Source organism: Amphibalanus amphitrite, unplaced genomic scaffold, assembly GCF_019059575.1.
Source record: "Amphibalanus amphitrite isolate SeventyFive unplaced genomic scaffold, NRLGWU_Aamphi_draft 000032F_arrow, whole genome shotgun sequence".
In the NCBI taxonomy this organism is placed as follows: Eukaryota; Metazoa; Arthropoda; class Thecostraca; order Balanomorpha; family Balanidae; genus Amphibalanus; species Amphibalanus amphitrite.
In genome coordinates this window covers 222,207-239,570 of record NW_024881528.1, presented here as the reverse complement: position 1 = coordinate 239,570, position 17,364 = coordinate 222,207, and the positions used below count along the sequence as shown (strand labels likewise).

At 50.1% G+C, this 17,364-nt stretch overlaps 1 protein-coding gene across 1 annotated transcript; it reads left to right on the top strand.

The window, feature by feature from the left end:
* Positions 1-148: 148 nt before the first annotated feature.
* LOC122368261 (DNA-directed RNA polymerase II subunit RPB2) lies at positions 149-17,332 on the top strand. Its single transcript, XM_043342027.1, has 22 exons — positions 149-442; positions 3,440-3,663; positions 3,989-4,193; positions 4,543-4,670; positions 6,445-6,603; positions 6,785-6,949; positions 7,231-7,427; positions 7,662-7,781; positions 8,758-8,944; positions 9,100-9,256; positions 9,552-9,678; positions 11,156-11,267; positions 11,407-11,561; positions 11,739-11,961; positions 12,133-12,402; positions 12,580-12,771; positions 13,107-13,296; positions 13,607-13,743; positions 14,021-14,134; positions 14,433-14,593; positions 15,454-15,649; positions 16,248-17,332. The coding sequence occupies exons 1-22, from the start codon at positions 427-429 to the stop codon at positions 16,341-16,343; spliced, it is 3,531 nt and encodes a 1,176-aa protein (XP_043197962.1). The 5' UTR covers positions 149-426; the 3' UTR covers positions 16,344-17,332.
* The last annotated feature ends 32 nt before the right edge of the window (positions 17,333-17,364 follow it).

Sequence of the window (17,364 nt, the reverse complement as noted above, 5' to 3'; positions counted from 1 at the left end):
AATAAAAGACAAAGATTCACGGAGGATAAAATAACAATGCATTAAAATGCATAGATGAGAACATTTCAAGATGTTTGTAATTGTTCGTTCGAAATTATTTGTGAAATATAACAACAGCAAATTACTATCTCCGCCACTTTCACAGTGTGACAATTGTGACAAATAAAATCAAAAGTGGCGCGACGGAATTTGTTTGCAGATGCGTCGCGTCGTCCGCGACGGGTGAATGTATGTGCGTGCCAGCAGATTAACTGGAAATTTACACATAAATTTGTTGATTTTATTTGTCAGAAGATTGAGATATTCTCTTCATAAAAGTCCTAGTGCATTACTATTGCACTGGAAGCTGCTGTAAATTTGTTCTGGTCGTTTCCCGGCTGGCGGCGTAAGCTTCAACTCTTCAAATTGAAATAAAGAATAGACAAGATGTATGATGAAGAAGGTAAGGAAAAAAGAATTTCAGGGATCTTAACCAGACTGTGAAACATGTTTATCTTGATGATATTCTTTTTATGTGAAGGCACTTTGCAGGTGCGGATTTGGATTTACTGAGCTGTGGTGTGGATGTTGCATGGAGGCTGGAGCTGTGATGGGCCCAGGGGGGTACGCTCCGGCTGTTTAGCATTACGAAAAGTGGTGACAGACGTTTGTGGAGGATTGTCGACGAACTCTTGTTCCGCGAGCAGCACTCACGCGCTAGCGGAAAATCCACCAATCAGCGCTCGGCAGTGCTCGACGCTGATTGGCCCGACGCTCGTGACGAAATTGCGGGGGACCGCAGTTATTCTCTATGGACCCGTATAGGCTTTTGGATTTCGGAGGGGTTTCTTTAAGATTATATGCTGTTTCGAGCTGTTTTCGAGTTGAAATATATTTCTTATGACTGTTAGCTATATAATGGCACCATAAAATCATGATTTTAATTAATATTACCGATGTAATATCGGCCGAAAAGACATGCTGTCTTGGCACGGACTGCCCTGCGGCTGATGTGGGGCCTCTAGTGTCAGCGTATGGTAATAATGGGCTGAAGAAGGGTTATTGGAGACTCTTAGAGCCCCACCAGGATTCAGTATAGGGTCATCAGAGGCCGGGAACGTCCATCAGGGGTCTGAGTAGGCCTGCTATAGGGGCATACATGACACATCATGGAACATGGGTCAATCTAGATCCATTAGGGGCCGTTGAAGGGCCATCATTGTTCAGCGTGGGCCCGCAATTACCTCTGATGGGCATGCCGTGCCCCGATGGACTAACGCTGGCCTCCGATAAACCATCACCAGCCCCTGATAGGTCTACAAAGCCCCCTGCTGGGTCTAAATTGGTCACTGATATGCCCAAATGGGTCACTGAGAAACCCGTACAACATCCCCTGACTGCACCTGATGGACCAATGCCGTCCCCTCATGGGCCCACCACGGCTCTTGAATAGCCTCTTCAAGTCCCTGAAGCGCCTTTATTGGCCTAAATGGACCCCTGATTGGCTTATGTGGTCCCTAATGGTCCTATATGGCCCCCATGAGCCCTCAATTCGTCCCGAGACAGCCTTACATTATATGCCACCGGCCCCTGGTAGGCCTGCACTGGACCCACTGGGCCTATACCGACCCATAAAGGGCCCATGTCGAGCCCTCATGGGCCTCCGATGACCACACGCCGGCATGTGTGGCCCCATCGGCAGTGGTCCGTCTATCCCATGTACTTACGGTCTTTTTGGCCGATGTGACACCGGTAGTATATAGAAATGTCATGATTAAATGTCGTTATTATATAGTCAAAGGTCATGGAAAGAATATCCAAGCTCAAAAATGGCCTCAAACCCAACAAAAACTGATACAAATCCCCTTCAAAAGTCATAAGTCAATGAAACGCCATAGGGGAGTAGCTGCAGTCCCCCGCAATTTCGTCACGAGCATCGGGCCAATCAGCGTTGAGTATTGCCGAACGCCGATTGGTCGATTTCCGCTAGCTTGTAAATGCTGCTTGCGGATATAGTCTTGAACAAGTGAGGGTCGCGGCAACTAAATATTGCTTGTCACCACTTTTTCTTCGGGAGCGTTCTACCTGGTTTATATAGCCTTGGATGGGCCTAAAGAATGACAGCAGAGCAAAATTTCTCTGCTGGTGCATTGCTGTCCAAGAAAGTTAAAGACACTTTATTATCTTCCAGGAAATAAGTGAACTTCTGTTGCTGTTCTTCATATGAAAAGTGGAAATCAAGATGCCTAAACAATGTGCTAAATGTTATGGACCTAGTCAATGCAAGCTGCTATCTACAAGTTCCCAGTGTGGATGGTGTGTGCTGGTGTGGATATGTAACCCTGGATGGTCACCTCTCGATCTGAATCCTCTTTGACTTTGCTGCCCTACTTTTCAGTCTGAGATCATAATTGTCTTTTTATGGTTCACCATATGGAGGGAAGCTGCTGCAATGAACTGCCTTTAAGAACTGATTATTTGTACCTTCTTCAATATTTAGGAATCTGTTCCAGTAAAACTGCATTCAACAATCTGAATGTGTTCCTACAGATGCCTACAATCATGTGATGATTGGTCTCTTGGCATTAGCATCAAGGCTTTGCAGGAAGAATTTCATTCACCCTTATATACCTACTCACAATACAAGAAGGGGTTATATTTCCCCTTCTTATCCAGCACCATCAGACACCAGCATTCTGAAAGGCTGCAGGAGCAAACCACTTATCAGTTTCAGTTAAACTCTCATTTGTTCAGCATTGGCAGTATATTGTGACACTAAAGCAAATAATGCAAAATATAATGAAGCTGTATCCCCAATTGTGACTGTGTCCCTTGTCTGCACAGGTTTTCACAAGTCTGCTGGGAGGCCATGCAGGGCCAGGCAGGGTGAATCAAACAGCATAGAAAGTAGAAACACAATTAACAATACATCATCATAACCATTACAATGACAAGAAGGAGCTCTCCTGATGTCCTTTGTCTTATATGTTAGCCAGATCAAGATAATCCTTGATAAGTACCTACTGGAGTAATGCCATACCTACCCCTTATTCCTTAGCAAAAAAGTTAGCCCTTAACATATCAGTTCTTGTGGCTTGAAGTTTCATTTTGCTCTAAACAGCTGATTCTTGTTGATACTGAAAACATCCTTTACACAAAACAGATACATATGCAACAGGAGTAAAGGATATTGATTGTTGATAAGTGATTGGCAGCAGTGCTGTAGACTTAGCTATAGTATCACATGTGAACGCTTCATAAAAAAAAAATCATGAATAAGACAAAAGAAGTACCTCACAAATATATTTGCCCCACTGAATCATCTGAGGTGGATACATATGCCATTTTTAAGTTTAAATGGGTGATCCACTGCTTACCAGTGTTATGCTTGACATCATATGTTGCAGTCACTCAGCTCCCTATTCATTCGCTGATGATTATCATGGCCAACTCGTTTCAGACATGTACGAGGATGAGGACCAGGAGGAGATCTCCTCGGAGCTCTGGCAGGAGGCCTGCTGGATCGTCATCAACTCGTACTTTGACGAGAAGGGCCTGGTGCGGCAGCAGCTGGACTCGTTCGACGAGTTCATCCAGATGTCCGTGCAGCGGATCGTGGAGGACTCGCCGGCCATCGACCTGCAGGCGGAGGCGCAGCACACGGCTGGAGAGATGGAGACGCCGGTGAGCGCCGCAGGAGAGAAAGGGGGCGTCCGTGGCCGGTTTTGTGGATGGGTTACCATACAGTGTGGGGAAAAATAAGTCAGCCTAATAAGGAAAAAGTAAGTCAGCCTAATCGTGGTAATGGTGGTTCAATGGTAGTGGCTCAGTCAATTGCAACTTGATTCATGTAATGATTATTCCACTCACAAAAAAGTCTCCTTTTGCTCTCACTTGGTCGTTGAATACACGTGCGCACAACTTTTGATGAACTACCGAGACCTTAGCCATCTACCCGCCAAATGCCGACTCACACCGTTACCCTCTGTCCCGTTCCGTCCGCCGGCAGCCGCGCTACCTGCTCAAGTTCGAGCAGATCTACCTGTCAAAGCCGACACATTGGGAGACGGACGGAGCGCCGTCGGCCATGTTTCCCAACGAGGCGCGACTGCGCAACCTCGTGTACTCGGCGCCGCTCTACGTGGACATCACAAAGACCGTCATCAAGGAGGGCGAGGAGCCGATCGTCACACAGGAGCAGAAGACCTTCATCGGTGGGTGCTGCTGGGGCTAGTGGTGGGGATGGAGGGCTTCAATCATCGTAGGCGGTGTTTGGGAGCTGCGAGGAGATTGGTGTGTCGGCACTGAACACGGTCGTTAGTGCTATCTCTTTGTGAAGTATTTGGCCAAGATCTTGTTTTGAAATCCCACGAAGTTGTTCGTTTATTGGCTAGTTTACCGGTGAGGAGGAGTTGTCGGTGAATTTCCTGCGCCTCTCTTTGTGTTATACCGTTCCACCACTCTGACCGGCGGACCGACGCGATGCTGGCCCGCCTACTGCTTTAGACTGTTGTGACATGCCGGTCTACCTCCCTGACCCCGCGCTGTCCCGGTCCACCGCAGGCAAGATTCCGATCATGTTGCGCTCGGCGCACTGTCTGCTGTCGGGCCTCACGGACCGCGATCTGACCCAGCTCAACGAGTGTCCGCTCGACCCCGGCGGCTACTTCATCATCAACGGATCCGAAAAGGTACGCCCGTGTCTCCGCTTATTGGCTTGAGACGTAGATTTAATTTGCAGTATAGCCTGGCGACTTTTCACTATGCTATGTTATCTTGGTGGATTGAATTCCGGGACTCTCCCGTGCGCCCTCCCACCACTCACCAATCGTGTCTGTGCCGCAGTTTGGCTAAATTCATTTTACGTTAGGGGGAGGATGTAGAAAAAAGGCCGGAAAGGATGCCGTTATTTTCATAAAACTTGACTTCGACCCCTTTTTATATATGCCACTTTTTATATATGTCACGAGAAAATAAAGCAGAAATATTAAATACTGATAAAACTTTGAAGGCATTCTGATACTCGGGATGTTACATGAGGTTTTTAACCCGCGCCCCGTAGGGCTACCGGCGGACCCTACCACCCGTAGGGGGGCCGTTTCGGCCCCCCCCCCCCCCCCTAAGATCTCGGAAAGTTACCGGCCGATTTTCAAAATTCCAACGGCGTTCGATAGCCCCACCCGGGAACTACCTTGTGACCAAATTTCATTGACCTAGGTCAAAATGATGACGTCACAGGTCAGGTCAAAGGTCAGATTTTCACCGTTCACAGGCAATTCAAGAAATGTGCTGTGAAAGCGAGTAAATTGGTGATTTATTGAAAACCATCGATGGTACATTGTTCGTCAAATACATACCTTGCTATCTGAGGTCACTGATACCAGGTCAGGTCACAGCGAGGTCAGGTCACCGGGGGTCACAATATGAATGTGTCGTGTGATACATGTTTTATGGTCCATTTTACATGACAAATGCGATTATGTGGGTTAGGCAGCCTTTGGGGCCAGCCTAGGTCACGTTTTTGTGAAGGTCAGGTCAAGGTCAGGTCAAATTAGGTCAAATTTCAAAGTTGATATTTTTGCATAAAATGGGTATCGATTCGATGCAGCTCGTCACGGGGAGTCTAATGGTGGTCTTCGTTTTGCTCTACGAGTTCTAGAATTGCCAAAAATTGAGTTTGAAAATTTGACGTCATCATTTTTGAACAGTTTTTTTCGCTATAACTTGGCCAAAAAACGAGGTATCGATCTGAAATTTGGTATGTAGATAGAAGGCGGTAGGCACTATCACATATATTCCGGTTTTTTCGAAATTCAAAAAACTTTTTGGATTTTTTGGCGAGTATATCCAAAAAAAATGCTTTTTTGATTTTTGGGGGTCAAAACTCAAAAATTTCAAAAATTCGAGATAGCAGTTTTGTAGCCCTGTCAATTCTACACCTTTTATGTCTTGATCATTTTTCTGTATCTTCAAAGCTGTAGTCCTGACAGGTCTTCTCGCGAAGGTCTTTTTTCGGTCGAAAATGACAGAACATGACGTCACTCTGACGTCATTTGTGGCCAACCTATCATAGCCTCTGGAAAAATTTTTGGTCACAATGTGTAAAATTGATGCCCGGAGGGGTCCTGAAAGTTTGGTGGCGATATCTCCAGCCGTTTAGGAGATATCGACCGAAAAGGACAGGGGGGGCCGTTTCGGCCCCCCCCCCCTACGGGGCGCGGGTTAAGTCGGGTCATATATTTGAACATTTTGGTTATTTGAATGGTTGTCTTGGCGTACCTATTGTGAGAGTTTGTGAGGTTTGTGTTTCTCTTGCTCCTAGACGTTTGGGTTCGAGGTTGTTATTATAAGTCGTGACTGCCGTGAGGATGTTTTTATTTATATTTTTAAGATGTCATTATACTTTTCATTATGGGAGGATTTCCCCGCAACATTACAATTTTGGACACATTGCTGTGCCGACAGGTTTTGATTGCCCAGGAGAAGATGGCCACCAACACTGTGTACGTGTTCAGCATGAGGGACGGCAAGTACCAGTACAAGGCCGAGATCCGCTCCGCCGTCGAGTACTCGTCACGACCCACCTCTACGCTCTGGGTCAACATGCTCGCCAGGACCGGACAGGTATAATTTAACGATTGTTCACTGGAGTAACATTCGCTACAAAGAATCTTGCTTGCTTGCTTGACGTGCTATTTTTGACGTGCTATATGCTATTTTTGTTAAGGTTTTCTTTGATATATGTTCACGAGTTCATCCCATTCACTGTTTGGATTTTGCTAATGACGTCTTTCCTCGCTCTCAGAACGTCAAGAAGTCTGCGATCGGCCAGCGGATCATCGCGATCTTGCCATACATCAAGCAGGAGATCCCGATCATGATCGTGTTCCGCGCGCTGGGTTTTGTCGCCGACCGTGACATCCTGGAGCACATTATCTACGACTTCGACGACCCAGAAATGATGGAAATGGTCAGTAGCCGGGGCGGAAAGTGCAGAACGGTGCTGCGGATGACGGGAAAACTGGAAATATTACTTTGTCGGCTGACTTCAATGATCGCAAGCACATTTTTTTCTGAAAAAAGTATTTTTAAACATTTTTCGAAATAAACAACTGAAAAGATATCTAGGTTTTTGTTGTGTTCTGCTGTGTCGTATTTTGCTCACGTTTTCTATTCACAACCTATTCGCTCGACCATTCCGTCGCCTGTCTCTTGTACTAACTCCCGTGATTTTCATGGTCCGTCCCTCAGGTGAAGCCGTCGCTGGACGAGGCGTTCGTGATCCAGGAGCAGAACGTTGCGCTCAACTTTATCGGAGCTCGCGGCGCCAAGCCGGGAGTCACTAAGGAGAAGCGTATCAAGTATGCCCGCGAGATCCTGCAGAAGGAGATGCTGCCCCACGTCGGCGTCTCAGACTTCTGCGAGACAAAGAAAGCCTACTTCCTCGGGTGAGACGTGGAGGCTGTGTCAATAGCCCTTGATGAAGACTTCTGGTGGTTGGACTGTGCTCAAAATTAGACAGTTACGTCGGGCATCTGGCTGGGAAGAGTCTGGCTTACTGTCAGCTGCAGCGTATGCTGTGACTCAATCTTTGTATCCCAATTTTGACGCATATTGTTCGTAAATTTCGTAGCTCGGCATCTCTATTTTTTCCTAACCACAACACGCGCGCCTCTCCCCAGTTACATGGTGCACCGCCTGCTGATGGCCTCGCTGGGCCGGCGGGAGCTCGACGACCGAGATCACTACGGAAACAAGCGGCTCGACCTGGCCGGACCGCTGCTGGCCTTCCTCTTCAGGGGGTGAGACGGGGGCGGGCTACTGCTGGCCTTCCTCTTCAGGGGGTGAGACGGGGGCGGGCTACTGCGCCCGTGTACTCCGCTCTTCCGGTTTATTGACCCTATCCATCTGTTTGCTTGCTGATTGAATGAATGAATGAAATGGCTGCTTGCTTACGTTCAAAGCATTAAAGGGACAGTATCATCGAAAAAAAAAAATCAATGTATGGAGCTGATTTTTTTTTACTAGCATTTCTTATTTTTCTGAATCAGAAAAACATAGTTTGAGGACCGAACTCGGTGAAAAATATTTTTTCATGAGCGAGTCATTTTCATGAGCGAACCACCACTACAAGCATGGCCGCCACTTTGGAAGCCTGAGAAATTACTACAGAACTGGCGCAGATAATACATTATTGACGCTACGCTTACGCGGCCGCTCTTCTGATTGAGTTGTCGTTAGGGAAAGGCAGCATTAGGTATTGCCCAGAAGATATCACGTGACAAGCTGAAGGAATTCCTTCAAGCTGAAGGAATTCCTTTGTTGAGCCGCTACAATCCGAAGGAAACAGCGGAAATTGCCTACGACCATTTAATGAATTTAACGGTGATGAATGAGTGCGAAAAACGTATTGGCTTTATAAAATTTGATGAAATGACCAGGGTAAAAGTTTTATTACTGGCGGTCAATTCAAAACGGCGCAAACATTTAAACAGTGAAGATAGTGAAGCACGATTCAAAGTGTAGTACACCTTTCGTACTTTGAGCGGCGATAGCGGGATAACGGTGTGGAGCTTCGAGGATCGGTCTTCAGTTCCCGGACCAGAAAGGTGGGGCCTATGCAATGTCAAATTTCATCAAAATGGTAATACTGTCCCTTTAAGGTAGTCTGGACGTTTCTCATACATAGTTTATTCTAGATCCGTTTCCGTTCGTCATATTGTCTTTCAAGGCTGTACGGTTATCGTAAGGGTGACTGTTGCTGTTTGTTTTCTCCAGCCTGTTCAAGAACCTGCTGAAGGAGGTGCGCATGTACGCGCAGAAGTTTATCGACAACGGCAAGGACTTTGGCCTGCACCTGGCCGTGAAGACATCCACCATCACGGACGGCCTGAAGTACTCGCTGGCCACGGGCAACTGGGGAGACCAGAAGAAGGCGCACCAGGCCCGCGCCGGCGTCTCCCAGGTAGGTGGGCAGTAATTCTTGGGGTTTGAACTGTTATCTAGCATACAACCTATGGTGTGTGTGATACTCGGTCGCCAAACGTCTTCGCACCGTGCTGTAACCGTTCTCCCCCGTGTATTCGCACTCTGCCATAACCATTCTCTCCCGGCACACAGGTGTTGAACCGACTGACGTTCGCCTCGACCCTGTCGCATCTGCGGAGAGTCAACTCGCCGATCGGCCGAGACGGAAAGCTGGCCAAGCCGCGTCAGCTGCACAACACCCTGTGGGGGATGATCTGCCCGGCCGAGACGCCCGAGGGAGCCGCCGTCGGTCAGTGATCCGCTCAGAATGTGCAGACGTTATGAGTGTTCCGCTACGTAATTCAGAACAGATGGGGAGTGATTGTGATGCGAACCGCCCGTCAGATTTAAGAGTGATATTTGCAGATTGATTCAAACGCTGCAGCGGACCGTTTGCGTGCAACTTTTTGGTAGCGTTATTTTCTTTCTCGGTGGTTTGGCTACCACGTGAGCCCTCAATCCCACGTATTGCCGTTTCCTGATAAAATCTCTCCACCCATGCTGTGGTACATGTCTTGTAACGATCGTGCGTCGTCTGCTCGCAGGTCTGGTGAAGAACCTGGCCCTGATGGCGTACATTTCTGTGGGCTCTCAGCCGTCGCCCATCCTCGAGTTCCTGGAGGAGTGGAGTATGGAGAATCTGGAGGAGATCGCGCCCAGCGCCATCATCGAGTCAGTACCGCGCGCGCCCCCGGCGTGTAACCTTGCCCTGCGCTGTACCAATGTCTGGTATCGGCTGGCTGCAATTCTATTACACTTACTTTGAATGTTATCATAAGCAACCGATGTTAACCCGCGCCCTGCTGGGGGGGGGGTGTTTGAACACCCCCCCTTGTGGTTTTTCGCGAATATCTCAAAAACGGCGGCGCGGAGCGCCGCCGTTTTTGGTACACCTTATCATACATCAATTCTACACATGTTGTAAAAATTTCAGACCAAGGTCATTCAAGGTCAGGTCACCAGGTCACTTGAAGTGACCTCACCTCATAAAAAGTTTCAATGTCTGTCATAGCTACACCGAGTGACCGATCACTTTGAAACTTTCAGCGATTGCTAAGAGCAATAGTATGTACAAAATGTATATCTCAAAATTTTGATATCGATGACCTAAGGTCAGGTCAATTTTGCGACCTCCCCATTATAAGTCAATGGGAGAAAATTGAAATGCGCCTCTTTTGGATGAAAGACATTATAAACACTCCCAAACACCGAATTACAAGTGGTTTAGACACACTGAACTTGAAAATGGTGTCCGTGACCCTTGTTTATGCCCTGAGGTCATCTTAGGTCACGAATGGTATCTAACAGTTTTTCGCAAATAACTTTTGATAGAGGCATGCTAGAGTGATGAAAACGCCTTAGATGTGTTCAGCTCGACGATACGGATCGACTGATATGCAACATGACCCTTTCCGGTCAGGTCATGACCTTGACCTGAGGTCAAATTTTCAAGTTGACCTTTCAAGGTCAAGTTATAGTTCATTCGATGCGTCTTGACGAGAGTAACACGATGCCGGTAAAAGTAAGCTCGTACAAGGCTTGGGTCAAAAGTTATTGCAGAAAAACTGTTTTCGAAAAAATCGGCTATTTTTGCAGTTTTTGCCCCCTGCAGGCAAAACCGTTGACGTTAGGTCAAATCTGAGAGAATTACTCAGAAAGGGCGTTAAAAGGGCTATCGAATGCGCTTTTTCGCGGCGCTGTAGCTCTATTGGTTCCCGAGTTATGCGTTGGCTTCTTGGAAATTTTCGACATTCGACCTGGAAATCGGCGAAATTTTGCCTTCAATGACCTCTGGTGACCTGACCTTTGACCTGACCAAAAAATTGACCGAAGTGATTTCGTCATTATTTTTTACGCTCTTTCGAACGCCGCCTTCTGCGTATCTCTACGTGGCCCAGGAGCCGAGTTACAAGGGGGGGTGTTCAAACACCCCCCCCCCCCCAGCAGGGCGTGGAAATCCAGGACCCCCAGCAGGGCGCGGGTTAAAAGGGCGTCTTCCACGGCTGTCTATCAGTTTATGGAAAAAAAAATTGTAAGTTGGTACTTTTTATCGCTCTTAGATTTTAGCATCGGCCCTGCGTTTTTAGCTCGTCTGCTTCTTGATGCATCATCACTTTGTCTAATGTATTGTGATGGTGTGTTTCCTCAGCGCCACCAAGATCTTTGTGAACGGCTGCTGGGTGGGTATCCATCGCGACCCTGAGCAGCTGATGACCACACTGAGGAAGCTGCGCCGGCAGATGGACATCATCGTCTCGGAGGTCAGCCTAAGTAGACCCCGGTGGTCTATTTGTGTCAACTGGAGAGTGTGTGTTTAATGTGCTTACAGTAGCCTGACTCACACTCCGCTCACGCATGTCTGCCGTAATTTACAACCGCTTCCGCCTGTCTGCCCGCTAGGTGTGTATGGTGCGCGATATCCGCGACCGCGAGATCCGGATCTACACGGACGCCGGTCGGATCTGCCGGCCGCTGCTGATCGTCGAGAAGGGCCAGCTGCTGCTCAAGAAGCGGCACATCGACATGCTGAAGGGCCGCGAGTACAACAACTACAGGTGACTGCACGTTCATGATACCGCTGGTCTGAGGCGGCGGCGCGGCGGTCGAACCCTGCCGTCATTATACCACCCTTACCACCCACATTTATGTTACGTGATTCACGTAGTTATAGACCGTTTGTGCTTCATATCGTGCAGAGTAGCGCGTAACTGACGCCCCTTTGCCGTCGTCAGCTGGCACGACCTGGTGGCCTCCGGCGTGGTCGAGTACATCGACTGCCTGGAGGAGGAGACCACCATGATCGCCATGACGCCCGACGACCTGAACGGCGAGAAGGACAACGTCTACTGCACCACGTACACGCACTGCGAGATCCACCCGGCCATGATCCTGGGGGTGTGCGCGTCCATCATCCCCTTCCCGGATCACAACCAGAGCCCCAGGAACACTTACCAGGTGGGTCCAACCGGAGTCTACCTAAAAAAAGGATGGGTGGCCGTTGCAGTTAAAGTTACCTGATCATTCAATCATTATTAAGTTGGTTCATGCTTCATGACAATCTCGCTTTTTCAAATTATACCCATCCCGTGTACCTCGTCTAACCTCTTTCTCTCCATCATCCCGCAGAGTGCTATGGGTAAGCAGGCCATGGGCGTGTACATCACCAACTACCACGTGCGTATGGACACGCTGGCGCACGTGCTGTTCTACCCGCAAAAGCCGCTGGTCACCACGCGCAGCATGGAGTACCTGCGCTTCCGAGAGCTGCCGGCCGGCATCAACTCGATCGTGGCGATCGCCTGCTACACGGGCTACAACCAGGAGGACTCGGTGGTCATGAACGCCTCCGCCGTGGAGCGGGGCTTCTTCCGGTCATGCTTCTACCGAAGCTACAAGGTACGGCGGTGCTGAGCGTAGGACTGGGGTGGGCGGTGACCGAAGCACATAAAAACAATAGATATTCTACAACTTGGCATGCCGTGCTGCTCAATACGAAAATACTGAAGGATGTGGGCCCGATGCCGTATTTTCTTACCCTGCTGAATAGTGATCAACACCCTCCCCTCCTGACAGGACGCCGAAACGAAGAAGATCGGCGACCAGGAGGAGACGTTCGAGCGTCCGTCGCGCGACACGTGCCAGGGCATGCGGAACGCCATCTACGAGAAGCTTGACGATGACGGTATCGTGGCGCCGGGTGTGCGCGTCTCCGGCGACGACGTCATCATCGGCAAGACCATCGTGCTGCCCGAGAACGACGACGAGGTCAGGGAGAGTCGGGAGGGGGATGTCGAGCTGGGAGAGGTTTACTGAGGTGGGCACTGGGCAGGGTAACTGAATTGGGGGCACTAGGGTTTATTTGGTGGCAAGAAAGTTGCAAATGTGTATGCTTTAATTTATTAGGCTTTTGCAGCGTGTGCTACTTGACTTTTTGATATGAAGATCCAGTAATCGAACTGTTTGACGCTTTTGCATAACCTCTAGAGACCCCGGGATGCGACGCGTGTTAGCTGTCAGTATTGGCGGCGGGCCCCGCTGCTGCCGGAATGCCGAGTTATAACCGCACCGTAACACTCCTTTCTCCCGTACGACCTGTTCAGCTGGAGGGCTCGGCCAAGAGGTTCACCAAGCGGGACGCCTCGACGTTCCTCCGCAACTCGGAGACGGGTATCGTCGACCAGGTGATGCTGACGCTCAACAACGACGGCTACAAGTTCACCAAGATCCGAGTCCGCTCCATCCGAATTCCGCAGATCGGCGACAAGTTCGCCTCCCGGCACGGACAGAAGGGTGAGCGGTTCGGCGACCTGGCTGAACGGTTTGGTGCAGATTCTGCAGTGGCGTTGTTTTATCGGTTGCTCGCGTGATTAACAATAGTATAGTATACTGGTTTGCAGTGATAATTTTCTGTTGGCGTTGGACTCCAGTTCTATTAGGTGAAACAATTTGGTACGATGATTGTTAACTAGCAAAACAACAACCAAATCCATAAAAAGCACTATCAAGTGCAGCATGCCCTCGTGTCTTCTCCCATTATCTCGTTACTGTCTCTTTTTTGTATTGTCCGTTGTTGACCATTTGTATCCCGCCCGCGTCACAGGTACTTGCGGTATCCAGTTCCGCCAGGAGGACATGCCGTTCACAGCCGAGGGTATCACCCCGGACATCATCATCAACCCGCACGCCATCCCCTCGCGTATGACAATCGGTCACTTGATCGAGTGTCTACAGGGGAAGGTGAGAGGCAGACGGGGGATGGGTAGGATGGAGGGGAGATAGAGAAGGGACAAAGGGAGAAAGACGGGGAGGAGACATTCACTGGTCGCGTGTAGGTTAGTAGAGCATCACATATTTGGATTGATGTTATGTGGGTGTGATTAGTTGGTAATTTGACTGGGTTACGTAATATATATTTGTAAAATAATTTTGTAGCTCCATATTTTTTCCGTGCTTCCTTACCCACTCATTTATACGTTTTGTGGGCTGACCTCCGTATTTGCGTTGCGTGTTTCAGGTGTCTTCCAACAAGGGTGAGATCGGTGACGCCACGCCGTTTAACGACGCCGTGAACGTGCAGAAGGTCTCGGAGCTGCTCAAGGACTACGGCTACCACCTGAGAGGCAACGAGGTGGGCGCTGTTCACAGTTCACACGCATGCTCGGTTACTTTGATAGGAGCGGTGGATGCTTAATTGGAGTTTCAATGAAGGTGTCATTGATTTAATTTGTTGTTGAGAAAGTTGGAAGCTTGAAGAGCAAACGATGGGGCATCATATCGTTGATGATTCAGGTGTGCTCGCTGCGTGCGAAAGTTCACCTACTTAGGCAAATCGCTATGTCCGAGATCTCAGCCCATCGTAACCCTTCTCTCCACTCCACCATCAGAATATCACTGTGCCTGCTGACTACTCGCCCTTCCGCCGTCAGATTATGTACTGCGGGCACACGGGCCGTAAGATGCAGGCCCAGATTTTCCTGGGGCCCACCTACTACCAGCGTCTGAAGCACATGGTGGACGACAAGATCCACTCGCGGGCGCGCGGACCCGTGCAGATCCTGGTCCGGCAGCCCATGGAGGGTCGAGCCAGGTCAGTGGCGCGGTCGGTGGGAGGGACAGCGGTGGGCGGTGGGGTGCGGCGGAATGGGGACGTCCTGGTCGATTGTTGTCGATCATAGCTGATTTTGGTACAGTTCGGAATGTTTTTCGTGTTTATCTGGATTATAAAGCAGGGTAATATATACACAGGTAGTCTATGCCGACAGTTTTGAAGTGACCGTTTAATTATCACCGATCCGTGTGTGACCAGACCATCCGTCGGTCTGTGACTGTCTCTGACTGTCTGTGACTGTCTCTGACCTGTCCGTGTTTGCGTCTGCCCAGAAAGGGACGGCAGTCTGTGGCCGTTCCTATATAACATGTGTCTGTGTCCGCCCACTCAGAAACGACGGTCTGACCGTTCTGATCTGACCTGCTGTATCTGCCCGCACAGGGACGGCGGTGTGTGTCCCTTCTGTTCCGGCATGTCCGTGGTGTCTGTGTCCCTTCTGTTCCGGCATGTCCGTGGTGTCTGTGTCCCTTCTGTTCCGACATGTCCGTGGTGTCTGTGTCCGTTGTGTTCCGACATGTCCGTGGTGTCTGTGTCCGTTGTGTTCCGACATGTCCGTGGTGTCTGTGTCCGTTGTGTTCCGACATGTCCGTGGTGTCTGTGTCCGTTGTGTTCCGACATGTCCGTGGTGTCTGTGTCCGTTGTGTTCCGACATGTCCGTGGTGCCTGTGTCCGTTGTGTTCCGACATGTCCGTGGTGTCTGTGTCCGTTGTGTTCCGACATGTCCGTGGTGTCTGTGTCCGTTGTGTTCCGACATGTCCGTGGTGTCTGTGTCCGTTGTGTTCCGACATGTCCGTGGTGTCTGTGTCCGTTCTGTTCTAACCTGATATCTACTCTCATAGGGACGGTGGTCTGCGTTTCGGCGAGATGGAGCGCGACTGTCAGATCGCCCACGGAGCCGCTCAGTTCCTGCGAGAGCGACTGTTCGAGGTCAGCGACCCGTACCGAGTGCACGTCTGCAACTTCTGCGGCCTCATCTGTATCGCCAACCTGCGCAACAACACCTTCGAGTGCAAGGGCTGCAAGAACAAGACTCAGGTACGGTGGGGGTGCGGGCTGGAGATGGTGGGGCTGGGTGTTTTGGTATCGGGTCGAGTTGTCGCGCATGGTCGAGCCTGGAGGATCAATTGTCAAGTGTCAGTATTAGAGCGATGACTCAGCTTCGGATCTTGGTCGGCCCAGTCAGTCACGAGTGGTTCAACTGCGTCACCAACGGGCCACTTCCTCTGCAATTTAAGCCGCATAACTGCCTGTGCTCACCGAGTGGCGCGTCATCTCGTGTAGTCCAATGACAATGAGGTGCGGTCTGAGTCGTTAAGTAGTTCATGTTCGCATTGTTAGTCGTGACGTCTCAGAGGATTTATGTCTTATTTGGAAGTCCCCAGACTTGACTCTCGGACGTCAATAGATCACTTGACAAGTGTATCTCATGTTTTCCAGATCGCCTTCAACCCACTAGGTTTTCCCATTGGATCGTACTTTCTTCCAACGCCATAAGAGTGTCCTAAGTGTTTTCCTGTCATTTCATTGCTTATTTTTCGTAGCTCAAATCAAATTCAGCCACCTCAATTTTAGAATGTCTCTGTATGTACGGTAACGTTCCGTTTCTGACTGAGTCTTTCCCGTTCTTTCGCAGATATCTCAAGTTCGGATGCCGTACGCCTGTAAACTGCTCTTCCAGGAGCTTATGTCGATGAACATCGCACCGCGCATGATGGTACTCAACAACTGAGGTACTGTTCCCGTCGTCGACTGAGCTCGCCCCCGTCATTAGACAGTCAGTCTGTCATAAGAAAAATTCCGTCAATCATCAGACCGTCGGCCTGTCATCACACTCGGTCTATCTCATCCGAGTTCAGCACCTCGTCAGCGGAACCCTAGCAATGGTATATCAACTCCCGTCGGTAACTGGCCTCCCGTTAGCAGACCCCGTCACCTGAGTGCCGCCAGTCTACCATAGTCTCACACCTGAGCAACGGCATTAGACCGTAAGGCGGTACCACTGGCCGCGCCTGCTTTGTCCGTCACTCTCGCTGTTCCGTCGCTCTACCCGTTCCCCCTCGTTCATTCCCGGTCGGAGGTGAACTGAATGCTAGCAGCGAGCTGTGTTCTGAAGCGGACTGGAGAGTGACCGAGGGTGGGTCGCTCGGAGCAGTGGCGGCGGCCGGTGCGTGACATGACGCACTGGGGACGGGTGTGGCGCGACTGCGGCGAGCCCGGCGCGCCGGGAGATGCGCTCCACCGACCTGGCGTGACGCGGTGGTCGGCGGAGTGACGGTGCGTGACGACCAGATGACGGCGCCGCCACCGTGACGGTCGACCGTGGGTTTGTTCCACGCTGCGGCTGACTGTGAGGTCCATTGGCGGTCAGTCCGCCGGCCCCGGACTGCAGTGTGGTGTTTGTGTCGGCCCCAGCGGCGGCCGGCGTAGGCAAGGGTTGGACCAGGACGGGGTGGGGGTAAAGGCCGAGAGGCGGGGAAATGCTGTGAGGGCGCCCCCAACCGGGGAGCGAGTCTTACTGTGCTCTGTGAAGTGCACTGAGCGCTGTCTGGTGCACAGTCCGCAGTGCACAATGATAGTGCATTGTCTCGTCCGAAACTGTGACTTGCGCCTGGCCGCCCGGCGGCAGCGAGTCGTCTCTGTGAAGTGTCGTTTGCTCTGTTCATTGCTCTCATCGTGAAAATGACCCTCAATACAAGATGTATTGGTAAATATTTTAAACCACGATTGTTTCTGGGGCGGTGAATATTTGC